This window comes from Ictidomys tridecemlineatus, chromosome 7 (genome assembly GCF_052094955.1).
Source record: "Ictidomys tridecemlineatus isolate mIctTri1 chromosome 7, mIctTri1.hap1, whole genome shotgun sequence".
Classification (NCBI taxonomy): Eukaryota; Metazoa; Chordata; class Mammalia; order Rodentia; family Sciuridae; genus Ictidomys; species Ictidomys tridecemlineatus.
In genome coordinates, this window is record NC_135483.1 from 197,884,590 (window position 1) to 197,901,437 (window position 16,848).

Below are 16,848 nucleotides of genomic sequence, written 5' to 3' on the forward strand. Positions count from 1 at the left end.
CGTGGGGAGGGGCTTCCATCCCGGGGAGGGGCTTCCATCCCGGGGAGGGGCTTCCATCGTGGGGAGGGGCTTCCATCCCGGGGAGGGGCTTCCATCGTGGGGAGGGGCTTCCATCGTGGGGAGGGGCTTCCATCGTGGGGAGGGGCTTCCATCCCGGGGAGGGGCTTCCATCGTGGGGAGGGGCTTCCATCGTGGGGAGGGGCTTCCATCCCGGGGAGGGGCTTCCATCGTGGGGAGGGGCTTCCATCGTGGGGAGGGGCTTCCATCCTGGGGAGGGGCTTCCATCCTGGGGAGGGGCTTCCATCGTGCGGGGGGAGGGGCTTCCATCGTGGGGAGGGGCTTCCATCGTGGGGAGGGGCTTCCATCCCGGGGAGGGGCTTCCATCCTGGGGAAGGGGCTTCCATCGTGGGGAGGGGCTTCCATCGTGGGGAGGGGCTACCATCCCGGGGAGGGGCTTCCATCCTGGGGAGGGGCTTCCATCGTGGGGAAGGTCACCGGTGGCTGTTTCCTCCAGGTGGAGAAGTCTTTCTCCGCGAGGTTGTGAAACGCCTCCCTCTCTCCTCCTCGGAAGCGCTCTGGTGCACGTCCAGGTGTCCGGTGCGGGGTGCGGGGTCACCCAGAGCTCTGCCGCTTGTCCCAGCCATGTCTGCTGAACAGACAGACCGCTCTCCCCCGCCCCCGAGTGGCGGACTGGGTGGAATCCCAGCGACCAAGCCGGTCGGGGGCGTCTGGCCCTCTGTTCCGTTTGAGGCAGGGTTCTTGTGTCCTGCGTGGTGTGGCCGCGGTAGGGGTCCTGAACCCACGGGCACAGGCTGCAGCGCACGGTGCCTCTGGAGACTTTCCCATGCTCAGTCCTTCCCCACGCTGTGGAAAACGTGGGGTCATCTTGTCTCTCAGAACAGCTCACTGGTGTTGGACAGGAGCTGCCCCCGATCTAGGCACCAGGGTAAAGATGGCAGAAGAGTCACCAGACTGTCACAAGTCTCCGTCCACAAGCCTGAGTCCGGAAGGGTCTAAGTCTCTGTCAGTGCTGCCGGCCCTCGCGGCCCAGCCCTTCCCTGTCTCAGGCTCGTCCCCAGGTGTCTGGTTTTTGATGCTGTTTTAAGTGGTGTTTTAAGACTCCACTTAAGTGCAGTGGTCTCTGTGTTGACCTTGTCTTCTGACCTCGCTGCGTGCAGCAGGCCTGGTGGCCGTGTGGGACCCTCTGGGTCTTCTAGGTGTGCAGGAGAGGCGCACAGAAAGGGGAGAGCCATTCCCCGGGCAGTGCTCTTGGCCACTCAGGTCTCGGGGCCTTGGGGATGCGAAGTCCCTGCTTGCTCGAGTGTCCATCTCGTTGGTCCTTCAAAGCCAGCGTCTCCTCTGTGATTTTCCTGTTGTCCCTTCTCTGTTGACTTCCACTCCGATTCCACCTGGCCCTTGGCTGGACTCGCTTTGGCTGTGTTCTCTCCCTTTCCTTTGTAGGTGTACGCCGTGTGCTAATGTCCACGCCCGTGGGCTCCTCCTCTTTCCCTGGCTTCTCAGGGGGAAGCTTTAGGTAACAGACCCGAGACATCTTTTCTGACGTGAGCACCTAGCACTGGGAACCCCAGCTCTTCCTTGGCTCTATCTCCCAGAGTTCACACTGTGGCTGCTGTGACCAGTCGAAATGCACCGAGGTGCCCTGGTGACTTCTCCCCAGACGCCCTGTGCTGTGCGCGGTACGTGGGGACACTGAACACCTGATGTTCTCACCGTGTCTGGACATCACATTGTGGTTGTCCTATGTCGCAGGACTGATCCGCGGGGAAGCCACAGGCGTCCTGTGGGGGTGTCCAAGGGGAGTGCTGTGCCCTTCTGCCCTGCGCTCTGTCCCCGTGGCCCGTCTTGTCACGGGAGAGCCACACCTGGGCACTCATGACAGGGTCACCTGCTCCTCATGCTCCTGGCCTCGGGCCACTTGCCTCCACACAGAATGGACAGACCATTTCCACTTCTGGGAGGACGTGCCCTCCCCGCTGTCCTCTGGGAACACTGAGTTGAGAGGGTCCACTTTGGGTGGCCCCCGCAGAGCAAGCCCCAGGAGCCAGCTCCACGTTTCCTTCCCAGGGAAGGCCAGGGTGGCCTGGGTCCTCAGAGGCCATAGCAGGTTGGTCCAGCCCACTGGGCTTGCCCGGAACTGTGCCCACCACCCTCTTAGCCTGATCCTGGAAGGACCATGACCATTGTCCCATGGATCGCTGCCTGTACCACGGCCACCCCAAACGCAGGACCCCATGGCATGAGGGGCAGCTCAGACCAGAGGGCTGCTCGGCACCACCTGGCCAGGGCCAGTTCCCTATGAGGCCAACACCTGCTAAGGCCCTGGCTCCAGCCTCAGCTCCCTCGCCGGGGTTTGCCAGATGCCACCTGGCACCATTCCCGAGGACCCCCTGGGCTCTGGGGTGGGAGGGAGCCCACTGTGCTGTGGCCCCATGCAGCTGACGCCTCCCATCACCCAAGACGTTCCTGAGCCGGCGCCTGCAGCCTCTGCCGTTCCCCGAGGCCCCTGAGCACCGTCTTGCTCCCTGTGGTGGGTGGGCAAGGTCCCAGATGCCCTGTCCTCAGGACACAGGATCCTCCCTGCCCTGCAGCGCTCGAGGCCCTGGCTCTGGCTGCCACCGCGTGGCTACTCCGCTCACCAGGCTCTGGGCCCGGGAGGAGGCTCTTCCCATCCAGAGTCCTGGGGCGGCTGCAAATGCCACCCAGCAGCTGCAGAGGATGCATGGTAGAAAATGTCCCCTGGGCTGGGGACAGGGAGGCCACGGACTGCAGGCAGGTGGCAGCGGGCTGACAGGGCTGTGGGCTGGGCAGCCAGCAGGGAAAGAGAAATGTGGCAGAGGGGCCTTCCCCAGGGAGGGGCAGGCAGCTGGGGCAGTAGGGGGCAAGTGGACATGCTGCAGCGGGGGTGGGGGCCCCGGTGAACTGCAGGAGGGGACCCTGAGGGAAGGCCACGCGCAGAGAACGGAGAGGTCTGAAATCGTCGGCACACAAGCCCCCTCTGCCTCCAGGCCTCTGTATTTCCACTAGATACAGAAAGTGGGGCTCCTGTGCGGGGTGGCCGTGGGAGCAGGCACAGTGCTCACCACCAAGGGCCGCCTGCACTCAGGCACGGAGGAGCCACCACACGTCCCCATGCAGACACTGGGTCTTCCTGGTGGTGCCACCTGGGGCAGCTGCATCCTAGGCCCCTGGCCTGGGGGACACAGTGCTGCCCGGCACTGACTATCACAGCCGCCCCCTGGACAGACTGAGGACTCCCGGGAGCAGAGTCCCTCCACCACCCTCCCCAAGGGAAGTCCAGCCTCTCCACACGTCCCAGGAGCCTCCGGGGGTGGCAGAGCCTGGGGCCCAGCTCAGCTCTGCTCAGTGCCCAGGGTCTTGGTCTTCCGGAAGATGCCCTGCATGGCCGAGATGCGGTCCTTATCCTGGATGTTGAAGACCTGGAACTGCAGATGGGCAGGGAGAGAGGGTCACGGGGAATCTGGGCCTCACGGGGCCCAGAACACAGCTCGCCCTGTCCTGGGCTCCTCCCTCACCCCGTGAGCCAGCCCGCAGCCCTCCTCCCCACACGTAGGCATCCACCACTAGGTGCTGGCTGAAGGCTTCTGGTCACCAACCCACCCCACTGCCATCCCAGAGGCTGCACTGAGGTCCTCCCCTGGCCACAGGAGGTGGGCCGGGGAGCCAGGAGGCCCACGTGTCCTGGAAGAGGGTGATATTCCTCTTGGGGTGATGTGAAGGGCTGGCCTGTGCAGGGGATGGGACTGGGCTCTGTGGGTGGGGGGCAGCTGGTGAAGTCCGGCCCCCAACAGGGAAGGCCACACTCAGGAGAACAGGCAGGGCCTCTGAGCAGTGGCTACTCCTGGGCAATGGGGCAGTCTTAGAAGTGCTGCCCTGCTTCTCAGGGAGGGGCCTGGGCTAGGGCACTGCTGAGGGGACGCTCCATGGACACGGACCCCCAGCACTCACATAGGCCTCCACCTCTGCCCAGAGGCCTGACCTCACCCAATCACCCTTGGCTCCTGACCTAGGGGTGTAGCCAGGGTGTTGGACCAGGCTCTGTCCCCACCCTCACGCGACTCTGGGCTGGCTGAGGTCCAGCCAGCTGTGCCCACCTTATCCAGCAGGACGTCAAAGTAGGCCGTGGTCCAGTAGGCGGGGTCACTGGCAGGCAGCTGTAGGAGCGCCTTGACCCCGTTGTCGATGCGTGGCGGGGGGATGCGGCCCAGGTGGGTGGCGTGGATGCGCAGGGACATCTCTGGCTGGCTGGCGAAGCGCTCCACACGCTGGTAGACGGCGCTGAGGTCCAGGCCGCAGCCATGCAGCAGGTTGTGCCCGGGGCACAGGGGGTGTGGCAGGTTCCTCGTGGCCAGGCAGCAGAGCAGCACCACCAGGACCCGGTACACGGCCCCCTGCAGCTCCGCCCAGTCCTCAGGCGCCGGGAAGAGCACGGAGGCCCACAGCAGCGCCATCTGTCACACAGCCACCACCTGCTGCTCCGAGGGCTCTGGGACCCCACCCACTCTCTGCTCCTCCACCCCCAGGCCCCTCCTGGACTCCTCTTCCCCCTGGGCTCCCCTAAGGTCCCTCCCCGAGTCCCCGTGCATGCCCCCCAGCCCAACCCGGAGGGCCCCCCTGTGCAGCATGGAGCAGTGTCCCTCCTGCCTGGGCCCTGCCCGTCGCTCAGCTGAATTGCTGTGCCCTCAGGCCCCTCTCCTTCCACCAGCCCCATGACCGCTCAGCTCAGTCTGGGAATCAACAGTCGTTGTCCCCCCAGCCTTAGGCAGAGGCCTGAGAGGGCAGAGTGGCCTGAGGTCACAGGGGAGACCCTCGACAGAGCCATGGTCTGAGGACAGGTCAAGACCTCCCTGAACACCTGAGTCCCTCATCCCTGCAACACACCCGGGGGCGCTGCCCTGGCAGAGACCCCGAGACCCCACAGCCCAGGAATGGCACAGCTGGCCTCACGGGAGACCAGGCCTCGTCCCCAGAACCGGAGTCCTCCGGACACGGAGCCCACCCCAGGCTGCCCACCAGTGGGAGCTGGCACAAGGGATACCTGGTGCCCTGCCCCTGGCTCCCTGGTCAAGACTCAGGCTGGCCTACCTTCAGGTGGTCAAAGGTCAGGCCAGGGCTCTGGCCACCGTCCTTCCAGCTCTCGTGGTTCACCCGGTCCAGGATGCAGAGGCTGTCCAGGCGGTGGCCCTGGAGGGAGCCCAGGCCGCTGAGCAGCTGGGTGAGGGGGTAGCCAGTGGAGGCCCTGGAAGCCCAGACCACCCTGTCAGGCCGGGTCTGCCCTCTGCTCCAGATTCTCAGTTTATCACCAGAAAGAAGCGGCCCGGCTTCTGTGGCTGCCCACGCTGGAGGCTCCTAAGTCGGCCGGTGGCCAAGCTGGGCTTCAGCCTGTTCTATGGGGACCTAGCTGGCCCCTCACTTTTCTCAGGAACTGACCCAGGGGCCATTTATGGTGGACACCCATCTTCGTGCACTCCTCTGCCAGGGTAAGGAGTGACGTGGGTGTCTGTGGGCCAGCTTCCTGGCCCCTTGAGGGACAGGACAGTGTCTCAGACCTGCCTAGATAGGGCAGCAGCTCCTGCTCCCTGGGCACGGGTGACAGTGGACTCCTGGCCTGGGGGCAGGCCAGCACCCCCGGGGGTCCACTCAGGAAGCCTGAGCCCACCCGCACAGGCAGGCAGCGGACAGCAGTGGGCCAGGACCCCCACCTCAGTGTTCGCGGTACAGGGCATCCTAGCCCAGGGCGCTCACTGTGTGCTCGCTGACCCGACCGAGGGGCCGGACCTCCACTCTGGAGTCTCCATCCTCAGGGGTCCCTGCCGCAGCAGAGGCTCTGGGGACTAGGACCTGGACGGCCTTTCTCCGTATACCCAGAGATGACTCTGTTTAGCCCCGGCTTCACCTCCCTGGGCCAGGGGTCACTCAGGAACCCTGGCCACAGCCCTGCTCTGCACGAGGGACAGAGAGTGGGGTGCCCACAGGAGCCCTGCCGAACCGCCCAGGAGAGCACAAGAGTTCTGCAACTGTCCCTTGCGATGGCTGTAAGACATGTCCCCTGCGGTCATGTGAGCCATCACCCTGGCCAAATCACACCTCCTGCAGGCGGGGGCCAGTCAGAGGGGATGGAACTTGGTTTCTGGCCCTTTGTTAGGGCCTCAGAGGTCTCAGCCTCTGCCCCCTTGCCCTCTCACGGACACGACTCAAAGGCTCCTGGGGACAGAGACGGGAGGACCCCAGGAGGGGCTGGTGGAGGTTGGGCCCATGGGGCAGGGGCACCTAGAGCTGAACACCTGGGCGGGAGCCACCTGGAATGCAGCCCAGAGGGAAGGTGCCAGCAAGGCCCACCGCCAGGGTGACAGGACCCTGCTGGCCTGTGACGTGGGGACCCGCAGCAGCCTCTCATGGAGGGCCCATCCCACACAGCCTCCTACACACAGGTCTCTCACCACAGCAGACTCGGCTGGCCACCCCCCACCTGGGAGGGGACACAGCTGCACCTCCTCATGTGGCCATGGGCCTCCTGCTCCGGGAGAGCCCCGCTGGGTCCTGAGGGTCCCCAACACCCAGGAGCCTCAGTGTGAAGGCGAAAACCCCTGGGCAGGGTCACGCAGGGTGAGGCAGGGCCCACAGACACTCCTGCCCAGGGTGCAGACCCCTCCTGCCTGCTCTCCAAGACTCAGAGACCCAGCAAGGGCACCCACCTCCAGTGCTGGGGGCTGGCGGGCATCAGGTCCACCCCATGGCCCAGGATCCTTCTCAAGGTGCCCTCAGGGAATCCGGGCATCAACCGGACCCTCTCCAGGGTGGGCGCGCCTTGCTTCCTCCTCACCACAGGCACGAGGTTAAAGCGGATCTTCCTCCAGCCGCTGGACACCAGCAGAGACAGGTGCAGCTGCTCCTCACTCAGACTGGCCGCGTTCAGCGAACCTGCAATAACCCACTGTGGGCCAGCTGCCCTCTCCCGGGCCTAGCCCCGCCTCCAGCTAGGACACTCCACCCTGGACGCCTCTGTCCATGCAGGAACCATGGCCCAGTATGAAGCTAGCCGCACCTGCACCGCGAGACCACAGTGCGGCCACGGCTGGCCTGGTGACTCTCGGGCCGGTGGTGCTGCAGCTCCACTGCAGGCTCTGCCTTGCCGGGCACCTCCCTCAGCTGGTGGCTCAAATCTGCCCACCACCCTCCCAGACCTGTGGGCTGTGCCCCGGGCCTGTGACCAGGGCCCACCTCAGAGCACACTCAGTCCCAGGAGCAGGGGTGGACCCGGCACGGCCCCCGCCCTGCAGGCTGGAAGCTGGGCTCTGCACTGCAGTGCTGCAGGACCTCCCTTGAGCCCCCTGGCCCTGTGCAGGCCCTGGGCAGCTCAGAGCCCGCAGCCCTTTGCTAGTGGCCATGACACCCCCTCTGAGGACTGGTCTGTGCTACCAGATAGACCCAGGGCCCCAACAGTCTTCAGGAAAAGCTGTGGGCACTCTTGGGCCCTGCACTCCTCCTGGACTTTGCACCACTCTGAGCCTGAAAATTCTGCAGAGGTCAGCCCCAGCTGCCAGGCCACCAGCATTGCCTGGGGTCAGTTCGTCCTTCTATGTAGCCTGTGGCCAGGGAGGACAGATGGACGTGACAGTCCAGTCCTTTGCTGGAGGCAGTGAGGAAGGGACAGCTAGGCCTGAGTTGCTCCTTCTCCCTCCAAAGCAAAGCAGAGAAAGTGAGGGAGCGCATCCCGGGGTAGAGGGCATGGGCACCACTGGCTCTGACCAACACAGGCCGGGCTGGGCAGTCTGCCTTCCCCTCCGCAGCACTGTCCAGCAAGAGGGCCTGGGTCAGGGGCCAGGATGACAGACCTGCTGGGAGCCAGGCTAGTGCCACAGGGAATCCCGGACGAGATCCTTGGAGAAAGGCCTGTGTGAGTGGGCAGCTCCCACCCCACCCTGGAAGAGCCTGGCCCCCTGTGGACCCTCAGCACCTCCCTGCCCGCTGCCCCTGAGCACTTGCTGGGCCACTCCGTCCCGTGCGGGCCACCTCGGGCAGCTCTGCCTTCTTGTCATGCCTTAGTCACACGTTGTGCCTGTGAAACGGCAGCTTGGAGGGCAGCCAGCCACACCTGCACTCCATGGGCCACACAGCCCTGGCTGGTCCCACCGGTTCCAGGGTCGGGGTGGCTGAACTCTGCCACCTGGCCGTGGGCCTTCCTTTTAAGGAAGGTACAGGAAGCAATGCCTGGCTGTCCCCTGCACCCCGCCCAGCCCACCGCAGCAGGGATGGCTGTACTCTCGGCAGGGGTGACCCGCCTGTGAGGAGGGGCCCGAAGCTAGATCACCCTGGTATGGCCCCGTTCACCCAACAGGGAGCTGTCCCCCAGGGGGCACTGGGCCTGCAGGTGACCTGACCATCTGGGAACCCCGTGTGGACGGAAGATGGAAAGAGCCCCACCTCACTACTTCTGCCTGTAGTAAGAGAAGGCTCCGGGAGGCAGAGGGGCAGCAGCAGGCCAGACACCTTATCATAGACTCTGGTCACCCCAGAGGTCAGTCCCTTGCCTTGGAACACCCACTAGGCAGTCTGGGGTACAGCTGCCCCTGGAAACTTCCCTCTTGATGCTCGTTGGTCCTGTGGCCCAGCTTGAAGCCTGGCTGTGCTGGACGGCTTCCCTAGGACCTGCAGGAAGCCCAGAGGAAGGGGGTCCTGGTAGCCCAGTGGCCAAGGACCCAGAAGTGTGGCCAGACCAGGTCTCCACAGGCTGGGCAGCCTGGATGGGCCCTGTGGGGTGGGTTGACCACCCCACTCACTGACCTCACAGTGTGAGGACAGAAGACCAGGGAGGTAACTGGACAGCAAATCCATGGGAGGTGGCAACCACTACTGTCCCTCCCCCCAAAAAGCAGGACATTCTGTCTCAGTCCCCAGTGCCCTGCCAGGACAGCCTGATGTCCTGGCTCTGACCCAGCATGACGGGCCCCGTCCCTCAGGGGCCACGTCCTCCCCCCACCCCCGGCTGATGGAAACCCACTGCCCAGGCCTGCGGGAGCCCTGCTCCCCGCCCACAGCAGAGCCCCCAGTGGGGCCTGAGGCCAGGCCCCTTGTGCCTTTGAGAGCACCAGCCTCCAGCCTGCTGTGTCCCAAGACATGAGTTAGCCACTCGGCCCTGAGTGGAAACAGACCTAGGCACCTGTGTGCCCATGTGCACCCATGTGTTTCACGTGTGCACAAGCACATACACAGATGTGCACGCACGTCACATCCTGCACACCCACAGCACACACACACAGCCTGTGAGCAGAGGCTGGAGAGCGGACGGTCCTCATCGCCATAGGCCGCAGCCACAGCCCAGAATGCTGGGACCCTGGTGGCACCTGCCGGGCATGAGGTTCCAGGCATTCACAGGCACTGCCACGGAACCCGGGTCCAGACCACTCCAGAGCCGGGTCACGGGGAAGGCAGAAGGCTGTGTAGAGGGGCTCAGGGCCAGAAGGGCCACCGAGTGGTGACAATCATGGGGACCACACGTGCATGTGTGTGTGCCTGCGATCCCTGAGGGACGGTGGCCGCCTTGTGCACCTGGACGTAGGACCACACACATGTGCACACACTGTGCACACGGTGGGCAGGCACACCTCGAGAGCACACCACGTGCACGCCCATGCTCACAACACGCGGGGGCTGCCGTACCTGGCGGGATGAGGCTGTGGTGCCTGCAGTGCACAATGGCAGCCACCAGCAGGTCCTTGAGGACACGCAGGACCTTGCCAGGCTCGATGTGGCCACAGCACTCTGCCTTGCCCTCGTCCTCAGAAGTGCTGAAGACGTCCTCCGTCCTCCACTGCGCCAGGCCCACTGCTTCCCCGGGGACGCCCAGGCGGCAGAGGGCAGGGCCGTCCCCCAGCTCCGGGGCCCCCAGCTCCTCAATCAAGAGGGCCTCGGTGTTCACTTGCAGGGGCACCTCCATGTCCAGCGGGTCCTCCGAGGAGCGCAGGGAGAACTGGAAGGCCTGCAGGTCTCGGGAGTAGTCCACCAGGAAGCGGGGGTCCAGGGCATGCACCCGCTCCAGCACCGCGAGCAGCGCGTTCTCCGCACGCTGGTAGTCCTGGGCGCGGGGAGCTTCCCGTGAGCGGATGGCATGCAGGTAGTGGTGCCACAGGGACACCTGCGCGGCCATGGCTGGGGACAGCTGTCTCTGCAGCAGCAGCAGGTGAGGGTGGCCCCTGGGGACCTGTCTGCAGGCCGGTGTAGATGGCTGGGAGGAGATAGCCGCTGCCAGGTGAGGAGAAGTTCTGCAGGTGGGGCTCAGCTCAGCAGGAGCGCGGTGACAGGCAGAGCGGAGGGTGAAATAGCTGAGCAGAAGCCAAGGCTTTGAAGTGAGTCAGTCCCCAGCTCCCAGGAATGTCACCGGGCCGCCCAGGGAGGGAGGCTGGGCCTCTCACGACTCCCCTCCCCGCCCCTCCCTCCAGACTAACCCCAATCTCAGGCCAGAGCAGCCCATCACGTCAGGGTCAGGCTGCATGTCCCCGGGAGGGGGCTGCGTTCCTGAGGTCTGTTTCCCCGTCCAGCGCCAGGTGGCCCGGTACACACATCAGGCCTTCCCTGCCCCCACCTCTCTGCCAGGCTGGAAGGGACACAGGCAGCATCAGGATCCAGATGAACAGGGCCTCAGCCCACCCGGGCAGTGTCTCTGCACGGTCCCCTAACACCTGTGCCCTGCTCAAACTCAGCCGCCCAGGTGTGACTCTGCATATCCCTCTGCCATCGGCCACCAGCTTGGGATCCTGGGGCCCAGAGGCCAGCAGCCCAGCCTTCCTCGGGGGACCAGCACCCACCTGGACTGGGAGCCGAGCTGCCTGGTGCTGGGGGACGCAGCCTGCTCGGAGCTCCGCCTCTGCCTGGAGAGCCTCCCTCCACCCCCACACCTGCCCAGCACCTGCCCGCCTCCTCCCTGCACAGAGCTGGGCAAGTTTGGACCCGCCGGCAGGGCCACCCCCGCCACCCTTGGTCCCCAGCTGGCCGTGTGCAAAGGCTGCTCAGCAGCTGGGACATCTGCAACAGTGACATGGAGACAGCCCCACACAAGCACTCGGGACACCACCCCCGGCAGTGGCCCCAGGTCAGACCTGAGGACGGCTGGGGGCAGGGACAGCCACTCCCTTCCTGGCACTTGGAACACCTTGAGGGCTGCAGCCCCATGAGCAGGTGCCCGCTGCCACACCTCCATAAGCAAGAAAGGTCCCTCCTTCCTCCAGCCTGGCCCCTCCTGTCCACTGAGCTGCCCAGAGCACATCTACCCCACCCCCAGGTGGCTGCTCAGGCCCTAGGGCCCCCAAACACTGCTGTGCCCACGGTCCATGATTCCACAGGACTCTGGCCTGGGCCCTCCTGCAGAGCACTGGGGTCCAGCAGGCCTGGGTGACCCTGTCCTGACTCTCGGCCTCGGCTGCAGGCCAGGGCAGCTCATGTCAGATTCTGAACTTACACGTCTGGGTTTCACCGACGTCTCCAGCTCTCTAGACCGGCTCAGGGCCGTCTCCGGCTGCCCCAGTCCATCCAAATCACCCAGGGCTCTGAGACCTATCAAGAGCAGGGCCTAGCTCATCCCCTGCCACGGGTGAGCCGTGGCCATCGGGCACTGCAACCCAGGGAGCTCACACACCAACTCCTCTCCAGTGTCCTGGTGGACTCTGTCCTCCCGAGACCTCGGCTCACATCAGAGCCGTGAGGGCCAGGCCCTCTGATGGGGCTAGCTGGCCTCCTTGGTGTGTCCTGCAGCTGGGCACTTGCCTATGCTCAGAGTGCACAACACTGGGAGATGACGGATAGGGAAGGCCTGGAAAGCTGGACCCGGGCTCTGCATGGCCTTGCAGGGACACACCGGGGCATTGGCAGAGAGAGGAGGACAAGGGCTGGCCAGGGACGCAGCACCTGCCCTCATTGGCCGGGAAGCCTTTGGCCACTAAGGTTCTTCAGAGGCCTGCAGCAGGACCCCAGCCAACCACCTGCAGACCCCAGGGCGGGCAGCGGGTCAGGGATGGTGAGATGGGGGTCAGCATCTCAGGCAGAGCCGACAGGGTCCCTCCGGGCCTTGAGGGCCCAGAACGCACACGTTGGTGTTGACTCCACCTCAGTGCAGTGCAGGGACAGCAGCGTCCTGTAGCTCGGGAATTTCCAGTGTGCCTGGTGGGAGGGGACACTGCAGCCGAACAGAGTCCACAGAGTGAGCCGGGTGTCAGAGGTGCCGACCCTGCACCCCCCCACACCCCACTTGCCTGGGGAACCAACCTGGTGGTCTTGGAGCTGGTGTGTGAGCTCTCTGGGCTGCTGCACCTCTCGCCACAGTGTGGTGGTCTTTATTTCCTGAGTGACTACCGATATCAAGATATTTTCATGGTCCTACTGGCTTTTTGTGCATTTTCTTTGGAGATATGTGTAGCACGGTCTTTGCACATTTAACTGGGTTGTTTTATTGTTGTTGAGTTGTAGGAATTCTTTATATATTCTGGATCTTAATCCTACCTAGAACAGATAAATCATTTGAAAATATTTTCTCACACAGCCTTCTGTCTTTTCACTTTCTGGATACTGTCCTTGGAGGTATCAAAACTTATAATTTCAATAAAGCTCAATTTATCTATTTTTTCTTCCACTGTCTGCACCTTTAGTATCCTATCTAAAACACTGTGGCACACCCAGGGTGGTGAGGCTCTTCCCGCCTGTTTTCCTTCAGGAGCTTTAGCTCTCACACCCAGGTCCTGGGGGCACAACCTTCTGCCCCAGGCAGCCCTCTGCCCCTTTGCACTTCTCCTGAGAACAGGAGCCTGAGCCTTCTCAGAAGTCCTGCCCCAGGACTGTCCCCAGGGCCCACAAGGGCAGCATTTGCCCTTCCGACGGGTCAGTGTCGGGTGGGAGGGGCAAGGTCCTCTCTTCCACCCAGGAGACCTCTCGGGACCTGCGCCAGGCCAGACCCCCAAACACAGCCCCCGTGCCCAGCGGGCCTGTCCTCTGCACATCGTCTGCCGGTTGTGGGGACACCATCATACACCACTCCTGACCCCAAGCCTCTGGAGAGGGACGTGACCTTGGGAGTCCCGTGAAATGCCCTGTGCTTCTCACGTGGAGGCTCCAGCCCCACCCGGGCGCTCCAACGGCCTCTCCTCCTCAGTCAACAGCTGGGAATGAGGCCGTGCCACTCAGCCCGCGTGCGCAGGGACCAAGAGGCTGACGTGTCTTCTGAGCACGGTTCACCTTGGGGGCAACTCTTGGGAAGAGGGAGGAGGCCGGAGGAGGTGCAGCGGCCTCTCTCTCAGCCTCACAGCCTCCAGGACTGCCCGTCCAGCCGTAATCACTCTGGAATCTGACTAGCTTCCTGTCGCCGGCTCTGCTGGCCTAGTCACTCTGTGCCCTGGAGAGTGGCCTGGACTTCTGAGCCGCCTGCTCACCGTGGGGCGGCAGCAATTGTCCATGAGGAGTGGCTCCCCAAGGCCGTGAAGCTCAGCTGACCTGGTCATGGCCTCTGAGGGCTCTGTCCAAATGTGTCCCCTGCAGGTGCTGGGCCAGAGCTGGACCACACATAGCCCTGTTCTGGATCCAGGTGTGGGCACTAGCTCAGCACAGCCAGGATGCCACCTGGTGCCAGGGCTGACTCCCGGCCATCAGCATGTCTGTGCCAGCCCCAGTCATCTTCACATGCCCAACACAAGCCACTGTGTCCCTGTGTCCCCAGAGTCCCAGCACTCTCAGAACCGTGGGTCAGCCTGTCTGCGGAGGGTCTTTCTCTGAGCAGAGCCCCTCGGGCAGCCTGCGGGTGGTCAGCCGCAGGCAGGAGGGGAGGTCCCGAGCGAGGTGTGCGGTCAGCACACGCGGTGACTTTCCATGCAGCACAGGGACTGAGGACGACAGATCACAGGCCACTCCACTTTGAGCAGCTGCAGTTCACTGACCACTTGTGGGTCACCCAGTGCCACACCGGCAGCCAGAGTCCTCTATTCTGCTCCCCACAGAGGCCTGACCCCCATGTCCACAGGGCCCCCAGGACTTCAGGAGTGCCAGGGCAAGCTGCCCAGGGAGGTGCCCAGCCATGTGTGGGTCTGCTAGTGTCTGATCCTGGAGCGCTGCTGGCCCAGAGGCACTGGGGCTAGGGGGACCAGCCAGGACTCCCAGAGACGGTCCCAGGAACCTTGGCCCCCATGCCTAGGGGGTGTATCTGGCCAGAAGCCCCACCTGCCCTTCACGGAGCACTGTGGCCTTTCAGGGTGAGGTGGGCAGGAGCTCTGGGGACACCAGGAGGAACCCAGGCATTCCCTGTGTTCTGCCTAAATCTGGGGTCTAAGGAAGTGGCCTGGCCATGTCAGGCCCTCCTCGGCAGATCCCGCCCACTCAGTGCCACCACCACCACCACCTGGTCCCGCCTGGCCTGGCCTGCAGGCCCTCTCCCACTCTGACGGGTTGGCTCCAAGAACTCAGGTCTCTGGACAGGGAGGCCCCCCTCCAGAGTCCCTGCACAGGCCGGCCGCTCTCTCAAAAGGTATGGCCACTGCTGATGCAGGGCCTGCTTCCAGGGGCTGCCCACTCCCAGGAGGGCTCCTGCAGCAGCAGCCTGGCTCAGGGAGGCCCCAGCTTGGTGGGATGCCGGCCCCTGCCCGCAGGGCCAGGCCCAATCCTGCGGCCCAGGCTGGCACAAGGTGGTCTGCAAGGACACCGCAGGGGGCAGCAGGGCCACACCTTCCTCCTGTGCTCCCCCCGAGGCGCTGCCCTGCCCTGGCATCAGACGCACCCCCCACAGACCTTGTGCCACACCCCGGCCGGGCCCACTCCCTGGCAGCCCTGCAGGACGTGGGTGAGCAGAGAGGAAAGGGACCTCCCCCACCAGGGTCAGCTGTTGTGCAGGGGACGGGTCACCCTGGCAGGGCTCAGGGGGTGGGGGGACTCTGCAGGGGCTCGTCCAGGCACAGGGCTGGGAAGACAGGGCCTGCCCGCTGCGTGGGCGGCTTCCCCTGCTCAGGCCTCAGCCCGCCACGGAGATGGCCCCGGCACTGAGGGCCAGCGGCCTTCCACACGTCCTCACGGCTGCAGCGGGTGAGTCTAGATGACGGACGTGGTCTGGGAGCTGGCCTGCACAGCCTCCTCCTGGAGTGACCGCGAGGTCTGGGCAGAGGCCAGCCTCCTGGTGTGCTGCTCGAGGACAGCTTCACGCCAGGTCTCCAGGAAACACCTCCACCAACAGCTCCCCCGATCCCCACGACAACCACGAGTCGCTCCTGTTTCCAGGGAAACCCAGCCCTCGCGTCCTGCTGCCACGGCCACACCCATGGCTTGGTGGGTCTGTGGTCTCACCCAGGCTGGGCAGCGGGCTCCGGGCTCAGAGAGCTCGGCGCTGCAGGGCGCTGCAGGGCGCTGCAGGGTGCTGTGAGCCCTGGGAGTCTCACAGGGAGCCGGCCCCCGCCTTTCTCTGAGGTCCTGCACTCTGGACGGCCATGAGTTCCTCCTCCAGCGAGCCTGGCCGTGGGGACCCCGCTGAGCAGGCCCCACTGGGGCTGGACACCGTGATCCAGGTCAGTGAGAGCAGTCCCCACTGGGGCTGGACACCGTGATCCAGGTCAGTGAGAGCAGTCCCCACTGGGGCTGGACACCGTGATCCAGGCCAGTGAGAGCAGGCCCCACTGGGGCTGGACACCGTGATCCAGGTCAGTGAGAGCAGTCCCCACTGGGGCTGGACACCGTGATCCAGGTCAGTGAGAGCAGTCCCCACTGGGGCTGGACACCGTGATCCAGGTCAGTGAGAGCAGTCCCCACTGGGGCTGGACACCGTGATCCAGGCCAGTGAGAGCAGGCCCCCACTGGGGCTGGACACCGTGATCCAGGTCAGTGAGAGCAGTCCCCACTGGGGCTGGACACCGTGATCCAGGCCAGTGAGAGCAGGCCCCCACTGGGGCTGGACACAGTGATCCAGGTCAGTGAGAGCAGGCCCCACTGGGGCTGGACACAGTGATCCAGGCCAGTGAGAGCAGGCCCCCACTGGGTGGGACCCTGACAGACGGGGGGCAGCTGTGCCTCCCTGACCCCCAGGGACACTTTCCACGTGCTCATGGGTTCAGCTGGACGTGAGCACACAGCAGGGGTGCGCAGGGCGATCGCTCTCTCCCTCCCTCCCTCTCTCTCTCTCTCTCCCTCTCTCTCCCTCTCTCTCCCCCTCTCTCCCTCCCTCTCTCTCCCTCTCTCTCTCCCTCTCTCCCTTTCTCTCTCTCCCTCTCTCTGTCCCTCTCTCCCTCCCTCTCTCTCCCTCTCTCCTCTCTCCCTCCCCTCTCTCTCTCCCTCTCTCTCCCTCTCTCTCCCTCTCTCTCTCCTCTCTCCCTCCCTCTCTCTCCCTCTCTCCTTCCCTCTCTCTCTCTCTCTCTCTCTCTCCCTCTCTCTCCCTCTCTCCCTCCCTCTCTCTCCCTCTCTCTCCCTCTCTCCCTCCCTCTCTCTCCCTCTCTCCCTCCCTCTCTCTCCCTCTCTCTCCCTCTCTCCCTTTCTCTCCCTCTCTCCCTCTCTCTCTCTCTCTCCCTTTCTCTCTCTCCCTCTCTCTCCCTCTCTCTCTCCCTCTCTCCCTCCCTCTCTCCCTCTCTCTCTCCCTCTCTCCCTCCCTCTCTCCCTTTCTCTCTCTCCCTTTCTCTCTCTCCCTCTCTCCCTCTCTCTCTCCCTCTCTCTCCCTCTCTCCCTTTCTCTCTCTCTCTCTCCCTCTCTCTCCCTCTCTCCCTTCTCTCTCTCTCTCCCTCTCTCTCCCTCTCTCTCTCCTCTCTCCCCTCTCCCTCTCTCCCTCCCTCTCTCCCTTTCTCTCTCTCCCTCTCTCTCTCC

At 64.4% G+C, this 16,848-nt stretch overlaps 2 protein-coding genes across 6 annotated transcripts in view; one reads left to right on the plus strand and one right to left on the minus strand.

Annotated features, from left to right (window-relative positions):
- Positions 1–2,995: 2,995 nt before the first annotated feature.
- Mab21l4 (mab-21 like 4) overlaps positions 2,996–16,848 on the minus strand; it is a 16,601-nt gene continuing 2,748 nt past the window's right edge. The window contains exons 2-7 of one of the 2 annotated variants that reach the window (XM_078018432.1): positions 12,298–12,531; positions 9,700–10,361; positions 6,735–6,960; positions 5,125–5,278; positions 4,134–4,490; positions 2,996–3,464 (exon numbers count right to left, since the gene is read on the minus strand). In XM_078018432.1, the coding sequence (XP_077874558.1) occupies positions 3,372–3,464; positions 4,134–4,490; positions 5,125–5,278; positions 6,735–6,960; positions 9,700–10,186 (1,317 nt within the window). In that variant the 5' untranslated portion in view covers positions 10,187–10,361; positions 12,298–12,531 and the 3' untranslated portion in view covers positions 2,996–3,371. Of the gene's footprint in view, positions 3,465–4,133; positions 4,491–5,124; positions 5,279–6,734; positions 6,961–9,699; positions 15,873–16,848 lie in introns of those variants that run through there. The other variant, XM_040268182.2, reaches the window with a different exon arrangement.
- Crocc2 (ciliary rootlet coiled-coil, rootletin family member 2) overlaps positions 15,283–16,848 on the plus strand; it is a 58,341-nt gene continuing 56,775 nt past the window's right edge. For all 4 annotated transcript variants that reach the window (XM_078018415.1, XM_078018416.1, XM_078018417.1 and 1 more), the window contains exon 1: positions 15,283–15,566. In XM_078018415.1, coding sequence (XP_077874541.1) covers positions 15,489–15,566 — 78 coding nt within the window. In that variant the 5' untranslated portion in view covers positions 15,283–15,488. The remainder of the gene's footprint in view (positions 15,567–16,848) is intronic.